Below are 19,506 nucleotides of genomic sequence, written 5' to 3' on the forward strand. Positions count from 1 at the left end.
TTTAGAGGAAGACAAATCAAAAACCTTAAACTTTTAAAAGGGACAATGTGTATTATTTACCTCTTACAAGGTTGAAAAAAAGTTCATTAAAAACAATATTGATCAAATAATACGCAAAGAAGGCATGAACTGTCATATAAACACAGAATTTTTCAAAACTCTTAGGTAAAACAAATACCTTTTTTTCTCTACGTAACATCAGCCTCACCTAAAAGGAGCTAGGATCATTCCCCATCATCTTACTCGGGGCCCTGGGGTCAATTGTGGCACTCAGGATGATAGTCTGAGAACACCACCTTAATATGAAAGTTAAAGGGATGGGGGTTTTGGGGTTTTTAAGGGTTATTGTTCTATCTTCGTTATTCATTATCCATTATCCGTTATCGGACAGTTCATTAAACGCTACAAAGCCTAGGAGCCGGGACACTTACTCTCAGCCAAAAGGCTAAGCTAAGGTCCTAGCCCTAAAGCCTTGTTGCGATCATTGCGAATGCACCGTTCCCGGAGGTACTGCAATACCGGGCCGATGCGTGGAGTGGACAGAGCAAGCTCTTATTCCATCTCCGGAATGCAAAAATCAAAAGGCCAAGATGGCCAAGCTAAGGACTTAGCATCAGGCCAAGCTAAGGACATAGCATCAAAGCCAAAGGCCAAGCTAAGGACTTAGCATCAAAGCCTTGCTGCCAAGCTAAGGACCTAGCATCAAAGCCTTGCTGGTCTTAAACCTCAGAATTTCAGGCAGACAAACAACTAGTGTCTATTATTTTCTCACTAAATGTGGCTGTATTCTGTCTTGGCACCTAAAACAAGTGTTTAAAGCAGAAGGAAAGACAAGACAGACTCAAAGTGACCAAAACGCACCATGACCATTTTGTCTTTTGTCTTCCAGGTAAATCAAGACTTTTAGACCTTTTTTAATGCCTTTGTTAATAAAATTCAAGACCAAGTCAACCAAATCAAAAAACAAAAAAATGATAGACAAAACAAAAAAACACACAAATATTTAGAATAGAATATCCCTTTATTGTCATTGTTACAAAATGGGTTGAACATATTGTGACAACGAAATTGGACGTGGCACTCCAGTCTCACATTTGGCAGTGAGGATAACAGAAAACAAATAAGATGAAGCAACAAAGAAGATAAGGTTATTATTTACACATTATATAGGAACGAAGAAGATAAAGGTTATAATTTACACAATAATTTCTTGCACACAATAAATTATGATACAGCTTTTAGCCATAGCCAAAAACGTTGGTCGGACAGTTACTCCTCGTTAAATGTATACTTTCCCATGGGCCAAAGTAAGTGACAGTGTCCGAAGTTTTGTATTGTGGGTAGACCTAAGACATGCGTTGGACCAAAATCACATCACCGCTTTGATACTTCCATTATTGTGGTCACACAATGTTGCCACGAAAATAATTCAGTGAATTATTAAAATAAGACGATTGCTAAATGGTTCTAAATCTTTTTAGTTCAAAATTACAGGCAATGTTGAAATCATTAACACGGGCCCAGAGCACCCTCGAGGTGTAGTGTAAAAATGACATGTGAAATGATATATTGTTTTAATAATTTAACACACAAGTTTTATTGTGAAAACAATACGTGAAATTATATGCATTGATACATTTCACCTATAAATCGCACCAGAGTATAAGTTGCATACCAATGAAAAAAACTGTCCAGAAAATACGATACACGTATCTGAGAAAATTGCGACACTGACTGGTCCTAATGATGAGCATGTAGGATTGAAAGATATAAAATATACAATGCATTTATTTTGAAAGTGTTACTTTACTTTCTCTGTACTTTGGAACGCTAGTGTAGTAAGGTAGCAAGAACAAGCCTCAACCTGAGGGCACAGTGTTGCTAAATGGGAAACATTTTTGCTGTATCTAGTTTATTTTGCTCCCCTTTACCAATTGTTTTGGAAAAAAACACATGACAATATTTGTCGAAATTGGTAATGTAGAGCAAATTTTTATCAGCACTGTTATTGTGGAAAACCCCAATTGGGACAACCTCACCCGGATCCTAGCTTCCAAAGCCCCAAACTCAATTGAGTTTAAGATCCCTTAGTTAGTATTCTTTCTTGTACGTTTTGGCACTTGTTTTTGGTTACAATACACCATAGTGCGACATCTAGCGGTCAAATAATACTCAGTGTTCTTTGAAAGTGTAGGTGTAAAGTGTCTAAGTAGATAGTTATTTTTACATAAAATAATTAGTCATATTATAATCAGAATATTGTCGATATTTGGATTATGTAAGGTTCTGTAAACGTCAGGGTTAGGTAGGGTTACTTTAACTTGCAAAACTAACATAAAATGCGAAAGAAACAAAATGAATATAAATCCAAACAGCTTGCCAACATCATTTGTGCCGTTCCATGTATTCCGTTACTCCCCAAGCCTGCACAGAATTTAGTAATTGTATTCATATTTAGTTTCTTTTGTCTTTTATAAGCATATTTGGTATTGAAGTAATCCGAAAGTAACTGAAAGTAATCAAGTTAAAGTAAGCCTACCCAACCCTGGTAAACGTGCATAGAATTTCAGATTAAGAAGATATGGTGGTCAACCCTTTGACACTTAGGAGCGCCAAAGAGACGTTTGTTGCTGACCTGATCTGAAAACTGAGCACATGCGGTGTGAGTGAAAGCATATTTAAATTAAAGATAACCAATATTGTTAAGATGATAACATTTCGATAAATCGTCCAGATTTACAATCAGTAATATTTCACATTTGGGAGAACACACAGCATTTCAAATAGGATATTTGCACCTGTGAGTGCAGTGTTTCCTGTAATGACAAAAATAAATAAAATCAACCAATAATAATGTTTTTTGGTGAGCTTTGAAAATACCTGTTGTGTCATAGGGTGGAGACACCTCAACCAAATCGCATCCAACAAGGCTCAGTCCACGACAGCCTCGAACAATCTCCACTCCCTGGATCAAAAAATTCAAAAAAATTGTTGTGCTGTCTTAAAGTGAATAAACGATGAAAGTGATGTTTGTTAACCTGAATTGGAGTGAGTCCAGCAATCTCAGGTGTCCCTGTTCCAGGGGCAAAGCCAGGGTCAAGAGCGTCAATGTCGAAACTCAGGTATACGGGCCCACTGCCCATTTGAGCCCTGACCTCATTCATTAAAGGTGCCATTGATTTGAACCAGCATTCCTCTGCTTGTACAACTCGAAATCCCTAAAAAATATACAAATTTGATAAAAATTGTGAATTTTTTAAACCTTAGAACAGGAAAATTGTTTTACATGAGACATTAATGGCACTGTGTGTATTATTTGACCACGAGATGTGTTTTTTGTGTGGTGCAACTGAAGTGCTACAAAGTACGAGGAGTAAATGTAAATTATGGCTCATGTATGCTTTTTTTAAATAAATATTATTTTTAATGACATTTTTTACCAGTAATAATACATACTGTCCCTTTAAAGTTAAGTCCAACACAACAATTCCCTAACAATATTATTTTTTATGTCTAAACTGGAGTGTCAAACTAATTTTAGCCTAGGGGCCCCACGGTAAAAAGACCACTTTCACAGGGGCCATAATGTAAAAACTGTCACTGTAGGGCTGGTGATCTTTCAGAGGCTCACAATTAAATTACGATTATGATTAAGGGGTGTAAGATCCAATTATAAAACAATTATTTAGGCTTTTTTTTTCTTGTTCAATATTTGTATTCCTTCACTAAGATGTAATGTATTGTAGTGTATATCAACAGTGCATTTGTAAAAAAGCAAACAATTTTATTTATTTTCACTACAGTTTATATAACTCAGGGAAACACATGCATACTGGAGTGTAGAAGTAGCACCCAAACACTAATTCAAGTGCAAAATATATTAATAAATGATTAAAAGATGATTATCATGAGAGGCATTTTTCTGCTTTTTAATTATTTATTTTTTTAATGAAAATGTTTGCCAGAACTTGGGAACTTTTCTGCTACATTTTATATCAATTATAGAAAGGAGTTTAAGCAACAATATCCAGCTTCTATTATAATTTTGTATTTTTTAATTCAGGTGCGAATCGATAAATTCCAATAACTGGGGATGAAAAGCATAGTTTAGTAGCAAATGTCAAGGTTAAGGGAGACATCCACACAGCACACGTGAAAGTAATCGTGCAGTGCATCCCAACTTCTGGAGAAAAGGCGAGGTGCTTAGTTTCAGGTGTCCTTAAAAAGTTTAAAATTGAATATGTTCATTATTAAGTATGTGTTGCCCAACTGAGTTCAAAGAGCCTTTACATTTTTTCCCACACCACTCTGATCTGTTTTTATCTAACTCTTACCCTCGGTGTTCAAGCCACAGAGCGCATTACGCTCATGAAATGAGGCAAGGGGAATGGGGGAGGAGAGTGATTTCACGCACATGCTTGAGGCTTTCTTTTATTCTAGGATGAAAATGGTTTAAAGTAAGAAAATGACTGTTTCAAATACAGTCTAATTGTCAACCCAAATCCCCCAAAAGATGAAAAAGGAAGAGTTTATTCAGGCATTTCTAAAAATGTCACATACTTGCACGTGCAACAAACGGAGCTTAACAGAGGTTCCAATGATGATTTCAACCAGAAGATGGCATAATAGAATATAATAAAGTATCTATCTAGCTATAAGCAAGTAGAATATTTTTAAGTTACAGACCCTACCATTAAATAAGATGACTTTGGGATGTTTTTGTTTCATCAAACGTTTTCTGGTTGATAAATGGTTGTCAGCACTTTGGGAGTGGCACCTGACTTGAGCGACATCCAGTGGACATATTTAAAAGGGCAGGTCATTGTTTGACATGTTGCGGATCATGTTGCGGAGTTCGAACGCCGGTAATGCGTGAGTGCGTACGCTAGAGTGCGATGCTGAGCGGCATACGGGTGTAGATCGTGTAGATTGCCCCCACCCCTCGTGACCAACTGTTATCACGTGCGCACTTGCCTCTTTTTGCTTTCGCTTTTCATATTGGTGAATGGAGTGTTTTAGCCCCTATCTATGCCTCCGAAGAAGGTCGGTGCAAGCAGGACAGGTGAAGAAAGAAAAGTTGTTCGTACAACTATCGCCTTTAAGAAAGACATAATAGCTAAATATGAAAGAGGTGTGCAAGTTTCCGATCTTGCTATGGAATACAGCATGCGCCTTCTGCTGACCACCACAAAGGTGAGAAATTCTATTCATAATTCTTTTCTTTATCCTTTTTTTTTTTTTTTTTACACGTTCGTGTTAGCGTAATCTTTCGTACGGAAGATTACGATAACGCGAAGGTACGATTACCCTGGGTTAGCTCTATGATTACGTTGAACATTCAGGTAAACATTCAGGGTGTTGGAACTGAGCCCAAAATTCAGGGTGTTGGAACGGAGCCCCCTTTCCAATGAAGCGCTAGCCACTTGTGGTGCTAAATGACTTGTAAACGACCTGATTTTTTTATTTTTACACGTTCATGTTAGCATAATCTTTCGTACGGAAGATTACGATAACGCAATTGTACGATTAGCCTGGGTTAGCTTCATGTTTACGTTAAATATTCATGGTAAACATTCAGGGTGTTAGAACGGATTAAAACAATTTACATTTTTTTAATGGGAAAAATGATTTCGGTGATTGAACAAATCGGTTCTCGAACAGGGTTTTGGACCGGATTATGGTCGAGAACCGAGGTTCCACTGTATCTAAGAGATAAATCAGTTACTGTAACTTGCCTTCTTGATACAAGAACTGAAATCTATTAGAATTAGAATGATCATTACTATGAGACTATTGTTAGATTATAAATGATACCATGAGAGCACCTGTGCACGGCTCCACTCGTACGCATCAGCAGAGTATCCAGAACCTCGCAGGCCAATCTGCACCACTCGCTTGCAGTCCAGCAGGCCTTCCTCCACACATCTTCTGAAAGGAGTCCCATGGCCAATCTTTTCTCCCAAGACCACATCGCTGGTGTCAGAGTGAGCGTCCACATGGATGAGTCCCACTGGTCCATATCTGATGTTTGCACAATGTTGATAAAAACACAAAAAGAGGAATTCTTAACAACACAGTATCTATTTAGGTTAGCTAAACCTGTTGCTAGTATAAAAAAAATTATATTCGGAACACATTTTATTGTTCGCATTCAGACTTAAAATTCCATCATCATCATTTTATTTCACTGCAATGAGCGATGACATTGTCGATGGCAGAGTTAAGTTTCTTTTCACTTGGGCTAAACTGTATTTTTGGGGATAAAAGTCATTTGATAACAAGTTCAATATTTTGAATGTATGTGTACAAAAATATAGTGTAAGAAATGTAATTTTAGTGGGTGCAGTAACAATTACAATCCAAGCGTGTTTCTGCGACTTTCTGGTTACTAGCAAATTACGCGCCATCAGTACTAAGGTGAGTCCTGAGAACATTACTGAGAGGTACAGGTACGATTGGGGGTGATATTCCACAAAAAAAGTAAAAAGAAGCATATTTAATTAATATAAATGTACAACTGAATAATTTCATTATTTCAGAAAAATGTAAGCAGGCTATTGAACATTAAAAGGAATATAAAATATTCAGGCTATTTATTTTATTGATGACATGACATCCACATTGAAATATATGCCTTCTGCTCTTTTAACTAGACTTATTTTCTTCTTGTGAAATGTGAAAAATAATGTCCTTATTACATTGATGAAATTACGATTACGCTTCCTTACTTTGGTCTACTTACTTCTCAGCAACAGCCTGCAGAATTGGATATGCAATAGTGTGATCTCCACCTGGACATAAAAAATGCTGTTTGGTTATAAAGTAAGTACAATTATCTGATTAAAAGGACGGTGTGTATTACTTGCCCACTAAGATGTATCTGTATTGTGTCGTGCAACCACAAGTGCTACAAAGCACAAGAAGGAAGACAAACTACAGGGACTCAAAGTGACCAAACTGCAGTTTATCATCAAATTTTTTTGCCAAGCCTTTCATGAGGTTTTGAAGGTACCCATTACAGCAAAATGGCAGACAGTTATGCAAGCTCCCTCTTGGTGGGCTGCAAATTATGTAAACTAAATATGAAAGACATTTCCCGACCTGTTAACGTTTAAAAAAAATGCAAACTTATATGATAGTTTATGTTTTCCTGCTCATTATTAAAATCAATTGTTAAAAGTTGAAGTTTTTTTTTTAAACTAGGAGACATTAAATAATACAAAATGTCCTTTTCAGGAAAAAAAATATTATTCTGCATAGGACACTCACCCATTGTGAGAGGGATGCATCCAGATGCCAGCACCTTCCTGTAGGTCTCCCTTATTCGCCTGCACGTGTCCTTCAGGTCATACACGTTCACATTAACATCTCCAATATCAGCCACCATAAGAGACTCATAAGGAGCAGCTCTGGTGCCACTGTTGTAGGCCCTCAGCATGGCTGATTCCACTCGGATTTGCCTTGGACCAAACCTGGAACAGTAAACATGAATATCCGGGACAACAGATTTTAGTAAACTCACCATGTTTTATAATATGTTCAGGTTACATTTAGCAGGATTTACTTTTCCAATATGTGCAGTGAAAGGACCAATCAGGAATAAAAAGGACCAATCAGTATCATGAAAATGTTTGAGGAAGACATTTTAAAATTGAAACATTAAAAGTAGATTATCTTATTTTGCATATGAATGAAGACCTATATTTGTGTTACATATTATGTACTAGGGGCAGCACAGTGGCACAGTGGTTAGTGCGTGTGCGTGACAGTTCTGAGGTCATGAGATCAAACCTCCTTTGTGGAGTTTCCATGTTCGCCCCATGCCTGCGTGGGTTACCTCCGGGCACTCCGGTTTCCTCCCACATTCCAAAAAACATGCATGTCAGGTTAATTGGCCGGTCCAAATTGTCCCTAGGTGAGAATGAGCGAGCAAATTGTCTGTCCCTGTGTGCCCTGCGACTGGCTGGCAACCAGTTCGGGGCCCACTGCCTGAAGCTGAGATGGGCTCCAGCACCCCCGTGACCCTACTGAGGATAAGCGGTGCAGATAATGGATGGATGGATATTATGTACTGGACGTTGTGGTACATTTGCTTATTACAATTACAAGCTCTCAACATATACATTTTTTTTTTTAATTCATACAACTATTTGCAAAAATATTAAAGTAGTAACATATTCAGACCTTTTCATTTAACATGCAATTTATTTTTTTGTGCAGATTTCTTTGCTTTTAAACCTACAGTGCCTTTTAGAGTTCCTCTAGACATGCACATTGTTCAGTCTTGTTCGTGTCTATTATTTTGCTTAGCGTTATACTCGGTCAGCACACTTGTTTTTTAATCTCTTGGATTGTGTTTATTTTCCTGACAAAAAGTTATTTCTGTCTTTGCCTAGTTGGCTGCGTCGTTTGGTTTTGTTAGTATATCGCGCACTCTTGTCGATATCATGTATAAAAGTTCCTTGCAGATAAAATTTGGCCTTGTAGTTTGATAAAACATCACTGTAAACAATATATCTGCTACTGATGTTATGTTTTCAGTTTATTAAGAATATCTTGCATTCTTGTGTAGACTTTTGCTTTGTTTGAGCTTTTCTTTATTTTCTTATCGAAAACCATAAACATATTCAAACTTTTAGCTGAAGTGCTGCATCTCAATTAAATCGTCATTTATAGCGTTTATAATGTGTAGTATAGTGCTTTTTTCACATGGAACTCCCGACTCCTCACTGAAATATACAGATGATTAGCTTGACTTTTGCACATTTTAGTCACTTAGGGTTGACAGGTATGAATTAAATCAAGCCGTGTACTTGCCAAATTAAGGAATCAATCATACCCAGTAAATCTACTGGACTAAACAGCTCCAACTTATTCATAATAATTTGGATTTAGTACCGATCATGTAGAATCTATCAAAAATTAGATGTGATTTTAGCATTTTTTCCATACAGAGGCAATGGAAAATTATTCCGATTTTTAAAGTAAATACTTCTTAAGCGGACGTAAGAGAGGACGTTTTCCTTCCTCTGCATGCGCAATTCTACAAGACTTAATGAAAAATAAAACAAAAGCTGAGAACAGTTTCCGTTGAGGATTTTATTAAAATAAAATAAATTAAACAAAGTCAGAATGAATTTAGGCATTGTTTATAAAACATGGGCATGGTTTTCCATGAATAAGAGTGTAATTTTCCAAATAAAGTCAAAAGGTCCTAGCCATGCAGGAAAACTGTTATAAACCTGGATATATTGAAGGTGGTATGATGAGGCCGAGGCTGTCTTCCACAACAATCAAGTGAATGGGAATATTTAAATAGAAGGCTAATGTTAAATTGCACTTATTACCAGTAAATTAACATGAAAAAATGATAATTATGTGATGAATTTTTTTTTGTTTGAACAAATGTATCTACACTGATAACAGAAAACAATACAATCTCAACAGCAATCAAGCACATTCACAATATTATATTTAAATATGACATTTAACAGCAAACACAATGTGAGGTTTGACCAACCCTTCTCGAAAATCTTAATAGCAATCAAGCATATTCACAATTTTGTTATATAACATCTTTGTTAGTGTCAATAGATCCGTCCAGGCCAAAGTCGATTGTTTTTGGTCTGAACAAATCCACCGACACCAACAGCAGCAAAACAAACACGACAATCTCAAATAAAGTAATAAAAAGGTTACTCAAAACGTTTTGATATTAACTCCTTATGCAATGACATACAGTATTACAGCGTGCTAAGAACGAACAAATGATCTTTCGGCATCATGAAAGGGTTTAAGGCGGATTCAAAGATTTAACGTACCTATGTCATTGGACACTTTGGTACATTAGGAGCAGAACATTTTGGTCTACATCATCTTTATATCTAGTCAAGTCATGTTTATTTGCCCTTAATCACAAAGAGTCTCAAGGGGCTGCACAGACCACAGATTATTGCAAATCACAGACTATTATGACACCATCCCCTAATCTAAAACCTACATGAAGGCAAATAATACACAGATATTGTCAACATAAAATATAGGTTATTCATATGCTATAGAATAGAGGTGTGTTTTAAGCCTTGATTTTAACATTTCCACTGAGGTTGCAGATCGAATCTCAGGGGGCAGAGCATTCCACAGCACCGGGGCTTGATTGGAGAACGCTCTTAAATCTGCGGATCTCTTCTTGGCTCTTGGGGTCACTAGTAGACCAGCATTTTCAGAGCGAATGGATTGGTCTCTCAGGAACCGTCCTCTTATGGTTCAGATCCTACCTCTCAGATAGGACCCACTGTGTTAAATATGGGGAAATTGCATCTGAGCCCTTTGGTGCTACCTGTGGTGTTCAGCCCCCTTCTTTTCAGCATTTACATGCTTCCATGAGGTTATATTATTCAGAAGTAAGGTCTAATAATCATACTTCTCAAAGTATATGAGTGTGTTGTATTTTATACGCATATTTGCTATGATAGTTTTAGCATATTCATAGATTACATGAGATTTTCACCTAATACACAATTTTGGGCGTACCATGCAGATTTCCTTGCTTTTAGACTAGCTGAGCCTTTTGAAGACAACCTGATGATGTCACTGCAGTCATTTTAGACATGAGTGACAGTGTGTTAAACTACACTTTAACTTTTGCTATGCCTAATTGAGTGTTTAAGCACATTAGTTCTTTGTTTTAGTTTTGTGTTAAGTATTTTCTTGAAAATAAGTCATTTTAGCCTCTGCTTAATTGACTGCTTCAATTTAGATCGAGTATTTGGCGCACTCATGTTGACATCACATACATTCAACCTTGATTTTAGCTGCATATGTTCATTAGGGAACATAAGTCATTAGATTTATTGCAAATGGAAACTAAAAATGCAACAACATTTTGGGGGGTAAATGCAATCAGTTAGCTTGACTTTTACATATTTGTCACTCAGGGTTGACAGGTGGAGTTACTCAAGCCTAAACCTAAACAAAAAGAATTGAGAAAAAAAATCAATCAATTATACCAAATTCCTCTACTGAAATTATTTTAAACTAATCGGGTTCTTGTTAAATCTATCAAATGATAAATATGATCCTGGCGCTGACCGATGCTACGGAAAATGATTTTCATCTTAAAAGTAATTACTCCTCAAGTATTATTATTAAATAATGAAGTTATATACTATATTTTATACGCTGTTTAATTCCACTTATACTCAAAATACTTGTCCTAAGTTTGACCTCAGGCTTGAGAGTAATTATTTAGAAGGATATCGTAAAACGCCTGTGCGTTGGAATGTTTTCTTTGGTTTCAGTCTGTGCAGATAACAATGATTTATCACCTCGTTTGGGGGGTTAGAATGTGTGTGTTGTGCCCCATTCTGTCCGGAGGGCGATGACCTATCACCCTTCTCCAAAGCTTCAAAGGACTATTGGGAATTTCGGTCCGCGCCGTGTTGATGCAATCAGCCAGAGGCTTGATCATGGGGCGTGAACATTTCATCGGCATGGGTGATAAGAGGAGGAGACCCCGGAACCTCAGCGCTCTTTTCTCCACACGATTGTAATTGGCAAGGAAGAAAGATTTGTTAAACTCTTTGATTCGGCTAAATAAATTGATATGTGGACTATACTTGTCGTTCGGCTGATTAAATTTCCCTGGCTTTTGAATATGCTCCAACTGTAAGGGTTCAGACACGTGAAGTGTCTTCGGAGTCAGATTTCAGTTTAATAAAGGTTGACACCTTACAATATACACCAGGACAGAATGATGAATGATGTTTTCATTTTTACAGTGCAATCTTTGTTAAACAAATTAAGTTACTAAATATACTGTGCTACCTCATGAGCAGATAATTAATATATAAAAACTATATGAAAATCTACTGCCACCAACTGATCTGGATGACTATTACAGTTCCTCGTCTGAAGATAACAAAAATACTGAATAATGGCCTGTTTTTTTGATAGATACAATTGGGCAAATTCAAGCGGCACACTAGCCAAAGTCTCACGGCACAGTAGTGTTCCCCGGCACACTGGTTGAAAAACACGGACTTAGAGCGTAATCTTTTAATATTGCTTAAGTGAACCTATGATGAGGTCCTTGTTTACAGAGTGTTAATGTTTATTTAAGACTGATTATTTTAGGTGTAGTGACTAATAGGGTTTAACCAGGGTTGGGTAGGGTTACTTTAACTTGATTACTTTCAATTACTTTTGGATTACTCCAATACCAAATATGCTAATAAAAGACAAAAGAAACTAAATATGAATAAAATGATGACTCACAAAACGTGGTAAGCTTTCTCTACTGTCTTTGATCTCCGGCAAAACTAACATAAAATGCGACAGAAACAAAATTAAAATAAATCCAAACAGCTTGCCAACATCATTTTTGCCGTTCCATGTGTTCCGTTACTCCCCAAGCCTGCACAAAATTTAGTCATTTTATTCATATGTAGTTTCTTTTGTCTTTTATTAGCATATTTGGTATTGGAGTAATCCAAAAGTAATTGAAAGTAATCAAGTTAAAGTAACCCTAACCAACCCTGGGTTTAACACTGAGTTAGTCAGTAATACGGTAGTGTTAATTTAAAACTTGAAACTTTTAACACCACCTCAGTGAACATATGGTCCTTGTTTACAGATTGTTAACATTGGCTAGTATACTGTGTAAATAAAATGTAAAAAATGAACTGACTAAACTTAAAAACACTATAACTTACTACACTTAATACAACTGGTGTTAAATAAACACCGTACATTGGACCCAGTTTTAAATAAATAAAGACTTAATGTGTTAATGTAACACCAGGGTTGGGTAGGGTTACTTTAACTTGATTACTTTCAATTACTTTTGGATGACTCCAATACCAAATATGCTGATAAAAGACAAACAAAACTAAATATGAATAAAATGACTACATTTTGTGCAGGCTTGGGGAGTAAAGGAATACATGGAACGGCAAAAATGATGTTGGCAAGCTGTTTGGATTTATTTTCATTTTGTTTCTGTCGCATTTTATGTTAGTTTTGCCAGAGATCAGAGATCAAAGCCAGGAGAGAAAGCTTAGCACGTGTTGTGAGTCATGATTTCATTCATATTTAGTTTATTTTGTCTTTTATTAGCATATTTGGTATTGAAGTAATCCAAAAGTAATTGAAAGTAATCAAGTTAAAGTAACCATACCCAACCCTGGCTATTATACTGTGTAGATAAAATGTAAAAATGAACATTATTGCTGACTAAACTTAAAACACTATAACTTACTACACTTAATACAACCGGTGTTAAATAAACATTGTACATTGGATCCAGTTTATATAAATACTTAACGTAACACTTAAGTAAATGTATAACATAAGGTCTTAAGCAAGTATTTTGTGTAAAGAAGCTAGGGAAAACTATTTGAATTTAAAAGTAAAATATTCCTTAAACGTTATAATTAAACAAAATTGAGGAAACAATTATCGATGGTTTACAACACCTGGCTCCGGGTCGGTTGGAAGTTCCGGTATCAATGGGGACGCCAATAAAGGCGGCATCCAGCCCGTCCGCCGTTTCACGGTAAGGCAGCTTGCCCATGGTGGGAATCCCGCTGACCCTCGCAACGAACTCGGCACTGGGCGGCACATTCAAGCGTTTCCCCGAACATTTTCTGTTCGGAGTTCCAAGATGAGCGAAACCGGTTCGGTTCCATTCTCGATAGTCTGACGCGGGTGCGAAAGGTGCCAGACAGAGCGGTTGCGAAAATGGACGTGTACCTGTGTAAAACAGAGAAAGACGATTTCGCAGAGCTATTAACATGGCTAACGTCTCGCTTTCCCCCAAGTCCCGTTGAGCTCTACATTTGAGCCTGTTCGACCCCACTGAACTTTGTATAAAAGGGGGCTGCTTCTTCCACGTGACAACATTCGTAATGATTCGAAAGACCTTCAAAGTTCACGCCTATTTGGGGGGTAGTGAATCCCAATCTCATAGTCACATCGTTTTACACAATTGTGTATTTGGACCTGTTTTGCTGAATTATCAGCGCGTTTAAAGGGTCAGATTTATTCCTTTTTCTTTTCAGGGATAATTTTTTCAGTACAGTATTGAAAATAGCAATTTTGCGAACAACTGTTCGTTTGTTATTAGTATTCCTCAATTAAATTGAGTTTTTTTAATTAAAAAAAGTCTTCAACGGAACTTAGGGCAGAGATTTGGCAAAGTCAAGTTCCCTTTCTACTGTAATTTGGAGTGGAGGTACAGAAGAAGCGCAGGCAATTTTATATAAAAATATTTAGTTTTACGAATCTCAACATCGACAAGACATCATGGTGAGCGCTTTCTGTGTTTAAAAATGCTTCACTTAAAGCAATGTTCCCTCTAATTTTCCACGGGTCTGTGCATTCACACAAAGTCGGTGAGCAACGCTTGAAACTACAGTGAGAAACAGCAACCCCAAGTGTGGCAACTAAATCATTATCTAAAACTTGACATTATGTTACATTTTGCTGAGTTTTCGGCAATGCAAAATTATTTTTCTCTTTTGAGTGAATTGACTCATGTACTATTGCAAAAGGTTGTACGGCCTTCAAACGTCATTTGTTTTTACAATTCTTTCACAAGATATCCATTTCTTTTTTTTCCTGGTATCTTTTGTCGCATAATACTAACATTTTTGGGGGCTTATTTAGTCGGTTGCAAGATACAGAACTGTACTTAATCACATTTTTTAGTGGAAGTACAATGTTGGTAACAAGATTCACTTGATATAATTGAAAATAATTTGAATGCAACACAAACTTTTTCTTCTTTTTCCGTGTTTTTCTACTTTTTTAAAAATTCCTTTAAAAAAATCTCATTGTGTTAATTTTTTCCCAACTGTTACTTTTTTCTTTTTGTTCTCTATTAACTTTTGTCCTTTGTTTCTTTCTTTTTTTTCCTGGCTTTTTTTTCTAAAATGTTCCCTCTTTTTTTCTCTTCCTTTTGTTTTTTTTCTCAGCTTTTCACTACTTTTTCATTTTAGTATTTTTTTCTTTTTTGTTCTATTCCCCCCTTCCTTTAAATCATTTTGTGCATAATTTTACATGATATTTGGTCATGTTTGCATTAAAGAAGCAAAAACAACCTGAAGAGCCGTTCAGAACTCGAAAGAGCCTGTTCCTGATTTGTGAGCCAAGCCGAAGAAGCCGGTTCTCGAAAAACCATACTGACTCCTCAACTTCGTTCTACTTCGACTTTGACTACAAAATACCGCATTTAGAACACAGCGTTAGGAGAACTCGTGTATTTTTACCTTCATGCACTGTAACTTTGACTTAATTCGCTTCTTAATTAGCAAATTTGAGCCCTCTTTTTTGTGCGTTGGCTAGATTTTCTTGTGCGCTGAGAATGTGCGGGCAGTGTGCGATTGCGCACGCGTGCAGCTTAGAGGGAACATTGACTTTAAGCAAGATGGAGGAACGATGCTTGTCCCATTTGTCTCTTAATTGTTGCTAAATTAACATTTTCTTATTTTCAGACGCTAAAGTGTTTCATCCCAACGCCTATACTAAAAAAAATGGCCAGATTTAATGTGTGTTGTGTACTTCTTCAACACGCAGATTAATGAATACTTACGCAATACACACCTATGTGGGTTATAGCACAGGACCACTGAAACCGACCTGACAGATTTAACCCTCGCATCTAGTGTAGCGTGTCGTGTAATCCCCGATTTGCTGTTTACTGTTGGGCAATATGGCAGAAAATGCTAAAAATAATTACTTTCATCATCTATTAAAGAATTCTGTGGTGGAAAAAGATCAGATGCACTATTAAATGGATGGTAACGATCTAGTATGCGTATTGCCACACACACCCTTCCTGTCAATGCCAAGATCCGGCTCATCTCTGAAGAGAGGGATGACGCTTGACACCGAAAAAACAACAGCGACCAGATGATGAAGGTGCTGTATCTGAGTCAGATCAGGGGGCTTCTCCTGCTACTGGTAACCATGGAAACCAGTACAATCTGTTTCATGTGGAGGGGCAAACCCATAGCCCAAAAAACAACCTGGAGATGGATGGGCGATGCCAGGCAGTACTTGCCCAAGACATACCACAGGATGTGGTGCCCCTATAACGCAGGTGGTTAAGGGATCCATGAACCGCGAATGATTTAGATAACCCTAAAAATGTCCATTTTTTATATCAATTAAAATGATATACTATGCATATTTCCCATTAAAATGCTAAGGAAATTTAATATATTGAGTTTCTTTAAATATTAGATGTTAACTTACAGGGGTTACTAGTGATATAACTGCAGGCCTGAAATGTAGTTTTTGTTCTCGTTTAATGTGGTAAAGTTTGTTTCGATTTTAAATTTATATCGTCTGCAAGAAAAGAAAATTGAATAGGGGTTGGGACCTAAAGGGCAGCCAATCCCTTTAGGAACATGATTATTATATATTGTTAAGCTGTTTGTGTGTCAATATGTTATGGTTATTTGTATTGTTGTTACTGTGCTGTGCCCAAATCGGGGAAAAAAAACACCAAAAACCTATTGATGGTATCTGATGATATAACAACATTATGTTCCTCACTTGCTCTGCAGCGTGAGTGCATTTCCGTCCACGTTGGTCAGGCTGGAGTCCAGATCGGCAATGCCTGCTGGGAACTGTACTGCCTGGAGCATGGGATTCAGCCAGACGGACAGATGCCCAGTGATCAGACAATAGGTGGCGGGGATGATTCTTTCAACACCTTTTTCAGTGAGACAGGAGCTGGGAAACATGTCCCCAGGGCTGTTTTTGTCGACTTGGAACCCACAGTCATTGGTAACGCAACAAACAACTAGGTACAATTACCTTCTTTGTGTAAGTCTTAAATATTTCAACTATATTTTTAGACGAGGTGCGGACTGGGTCCTACCGCCAGTTGTTCCATCCCGAGCAACTTATCACTGGCAAAGAAGATGCTGCGAATAACTATGCCCGTGGACATTACACCATTGGCAAGGAAATCATTGACTTGGTGCTGGACAGAGTCCGCAAACTGGTGTGTACCTGATACAATGTGTTTTATTGGGGGTTTAAAGTTCATTTTCAAAATGGAAGCAATTTCTCTACTGTTTTCATTTTGTAAGCAAAGATTTCAGTTACAAGTTCTAAATTGTGGCAGCGTACTTCACAACAAGCAGAATGTGGCGACTTCTTCAAAAGCAAAGAGCATCCTCAACCTGACGCCATGGCATTTATGGCTAAATGTTGAAAATAAACAAACAATCTTACAGTATATGGTCTAATTAGGCAAACTACGTGACATGAAAGAGTGCTTATAACATGAACGACAATGACATACTATTGGAAACAACATGGTGTATATTTTTCCTGTTAAACTACTGCCTGCTATCACACCGTATACTACCCTATGGGGACTCTAATTGTTTAGGCTAAGGTAGACATATCAGCAGGGATTTGACTAACCCAACTATCAATCGTAATGGATTATTTTTGGTTTTAGAAGAGGCATTTGAGTGCTATTGAAGTAATTTTCTTCTGTTTATGTGTTCAGGCCGACCAGTGCACCGGTCTCCAGGGCTTCCTGGTTTTCCACAGTTTCGGCGGCGGCACCGGCTCTGGTTTTACCTCCCTGCTCATGGAGCGTCTGTCCGTGGATTATGGCAAGAAGTCCAAGTTGGAGTTCTCTATTTATCCAGCTCCCCAGGTGTCCACCGCTGTGGTGGAGCCCTACAACTCCATCCTAACCACCCATACCACCCTGGAGCACTCCGACTGCGCCTTCATGGTGGACAACGAGGCCATTTACGATATTTGCAGAAGAAACCTCGACATAGAGCGTCCAACTTACACCAACCTGAACAGGTTGATAAGTCAGATTGTGTCCTCAATCACCGCTTCCCTTCGGTTTGACGGTGCCCTCAATGTTGATCTGACAGAATTCCAAACGAACCTTGTGCCATACCCTCGTATCCACTTCCCTCTGGCAACTTACGCACCGGTCATTTCGGCAGAGAAGGCATATCACGAGCAGCTGACTGTGTCAGAAATCACGAACGCCTGCTTTGAGCCAGCCAATCAAATGGTAAAGTGTGACCCGCGTCACGGCAAATACATGGCATGCTGCCTTTTGTATCGTGGCGATGTGGTACCCAAAGATGTTAACGCTGCCATCGCTACCATCAAAACCAAACGTTCCATCCAGTTTGTAGATTGGTGCCCCACCGGTTTCAAGGTCGGCATTAACTTCCAGCCGCCCACTGTGGTCCCTGGAGGAGACCTGGCTAAGGTCCAAAGGGCCGTTTGCATGCTGAGCAACACCACGGCGGTTGCAGAGGCTTGGGCCCGTTTGGATCACAAGTTTGATCTGATGTACGCCAAGCGAGCTTTTGTCCATTGGTATGTGGGGGAAGGGATGGAAGAGGGGGAGTTTTCTGAAGCTAGGGAGGACATGGCAGCCATGGAGAAAGATTATGAGGAAGTTGGTGCTGACTCTATTGATGACCAGGGAGAGGAAGGGGAGGAGTACTAGTGCAGTAGAAATGTAAAAGTCAAGTCATTTTTATTTGTATAGCTCTTAATCACAAAGAGTCTCAAAGGGCTTCACAGGTTATTACACAGACTATTTTTTCAGACTACTATTACACCATCCCCTGATCTGAAACCAACATGAGGGCAAGGAAAAACTCAAAAAACCTCAACATGAGGAAAATGAAGAAACCTTGAGAAGGGACTGCACATCTGGTATCCCCCTTCCAGGATTACCAGACAGCAAGGTTAAATTACATTGTCAAGCAATTACTTTTCTCTGTAACAAGTACTGTAAAGTGTTTGTAATACAAATTTGTAACCCAAAGGTCATTATAACATGGTGCTACTTATTAAAAAGAGTTCACTAATAATTTCCCTACAAGATTTTATATATATATATATATATATATATATATATATATATATATAATAACTAAGTTGTTTTACAACTATAAAATGAAATACTGAAATCAGGGTTCAGTTTATGCTTATATTTGATTGTGTGTCCCTAGGTGTGAATGAGCGAATGAGTTGTCTGTCCCTGTGTGCCCTGCGATTGGCTGGCAACCAGTTCAGGGTGTCCCCTGCCCACTGCCCGGAGATGGCTGGGATGGGCTCCAGCAGCCCCACCCCCCCCACCCCCAACCCCCCCCCCCCCCCCCCCCGCGCGACCCTAATGAGGATAAGCGGTACGGCTGATGAGATGAGATGTTCATACGTTTTTTCTTATTATTTAAATCAATATAAGTCTTTTAATGATTGGATTTATTAAGTAGGAGGCGCTAAATAATACACAATTTCCCTTTAACCTCACCCGCATGGTGTTGCTCCTTGAGATTTTACTCAACACACATACCGCTTCTCAAGAAAAACTTTAATTTGCAGATATGTTCTAGTTGGTGCAATACTCACATATTCCAGCAGAGAACAGCAGACACCAACCAGCGTCCTTTTATAACAAAGATCACCATTTTTTTCAAGCTTAAAGATACTTTTGTT

General features: G+C 38.0%; 2 protein-coding genes and 1 pseudogene across 2 annotated transcripts; 1 reads left to right on the forward strand and 2 right to left on the reverse strand.

Moving 5' to 3' along the window:
• Positions 1 to 485: 485 nt before the first annotated feature.
• LOC148368692 (U2 spliceosomal RNA) lies at positions 486 to 659 on the reverse strand (annotated as a pseudogene).
• Positions 660 to 1,002: 343 nt separating this feature from the next.
• agmat (agmatinase (putative)) lies at positions 1,003 to 13,861 on the reverse strand. The gene is made up of 7 exons (XM_088330699.1): positions 13,476 to 13,861; positions 7,270 to 7,472; positions 6,743 to 6,791; positions 5,826 to 6,021; positions 3,039 to 3,218; positions 2,881 to 2,965; positions 1,003 to 2,816 (listed from the first exon to the last, which is right to left on the reverse strand). The coding sequence occupies exons 1-7, from the start codon at positions 13,793 to 13,795 to the stop codon at positions 2,743 to 2,745; spliced, it is 1,107 nt and encodes a 368-aa protein (XP_088186825.1). The 5' UTR covers positions 13,796 to 13,861; the 3' UTR covers positions 1,003 to 2,742.
• Positions 13,862 to 13,962: 101 nt separating this feature from the next.
• Positions 13,963 to 18,878, forward strand: LOC148368694 (tubulin alpha chain-like). The gene is made up of 4 exons (XM_088330697.1): positions 13,963 to 14,307; positions 16,572 to 16,794; positions 16,866 to 17,014; positions 17,531 to 18,878. Exons 1-4 carry the CDS (start codon positions 14,305 to 14,307, stop codon positions 18,506 to 18,508), a joined length of 1,353 nt encoding a protein of 450 aa, XP_088186823.1. The 5' UTR covers positions 13,963 to 14,304; the 3' UTR covers positions 18,509 to 18,878.
• The last annotated feature ends 628 nt before the right edge of the window (positions 18,879 to 19,506 follow it).

The sequence above is a fragment of the Urocampus carinirostris genome, chromosome 3 (genome assembly GCF_059441175.1).
Source record: "Urocampus carinirostris isolate Australia breed hairy pipefish chromosome 3, RoL_Ucar_1.0, whole genome shotgun sequence".
NCBI classification, from domain to species: domain Eukaryota; kingdom Metazoa; phylum Chordata; class Actinopteri; order Syngnathiformes; family Syngnathidae; genus Urocampus; species Urocampus carinirostris.

Coding starts and splice junctions, on each gene's coding strand:
- agmat (XM_088330699.1), bottom strand. CDS start 13,795: ATGTTAATAGCTCTGCGAAATCGTCTTTCTCTGTTTTACACAGGTACA. Junction 6,792..7,269: donor ATGCATCCCTCTCACAATGG/GTGAGTGTCCTA, acceptor TTTTATGTCCAG/GTGGAGATCACACTATTGCA. Junction 3,219..5,825: donor ACGAGTGGAGCCGTGCACAG/GTGCTCTCATGG, acceptor TATATTTTTTAG/GGATTTCGAGTTGTACAAGC.
- LOC148368694 (XM_088330697.1), top strand. Junction 16,795..16,865: donor CTTGGAACCCACAGTCATTG/GTAACGCAACAA, acceptor CTATATTTTTAG/ACGAGGTGCGGACTGGGTCC. Junction 17,015..17,530: donor TGGACAGAGTCCGCAAACTG/GTGTGTACCTGA, acceptor TTATGTGTTCAG/GCCGACCAGTGCACCGGTCT.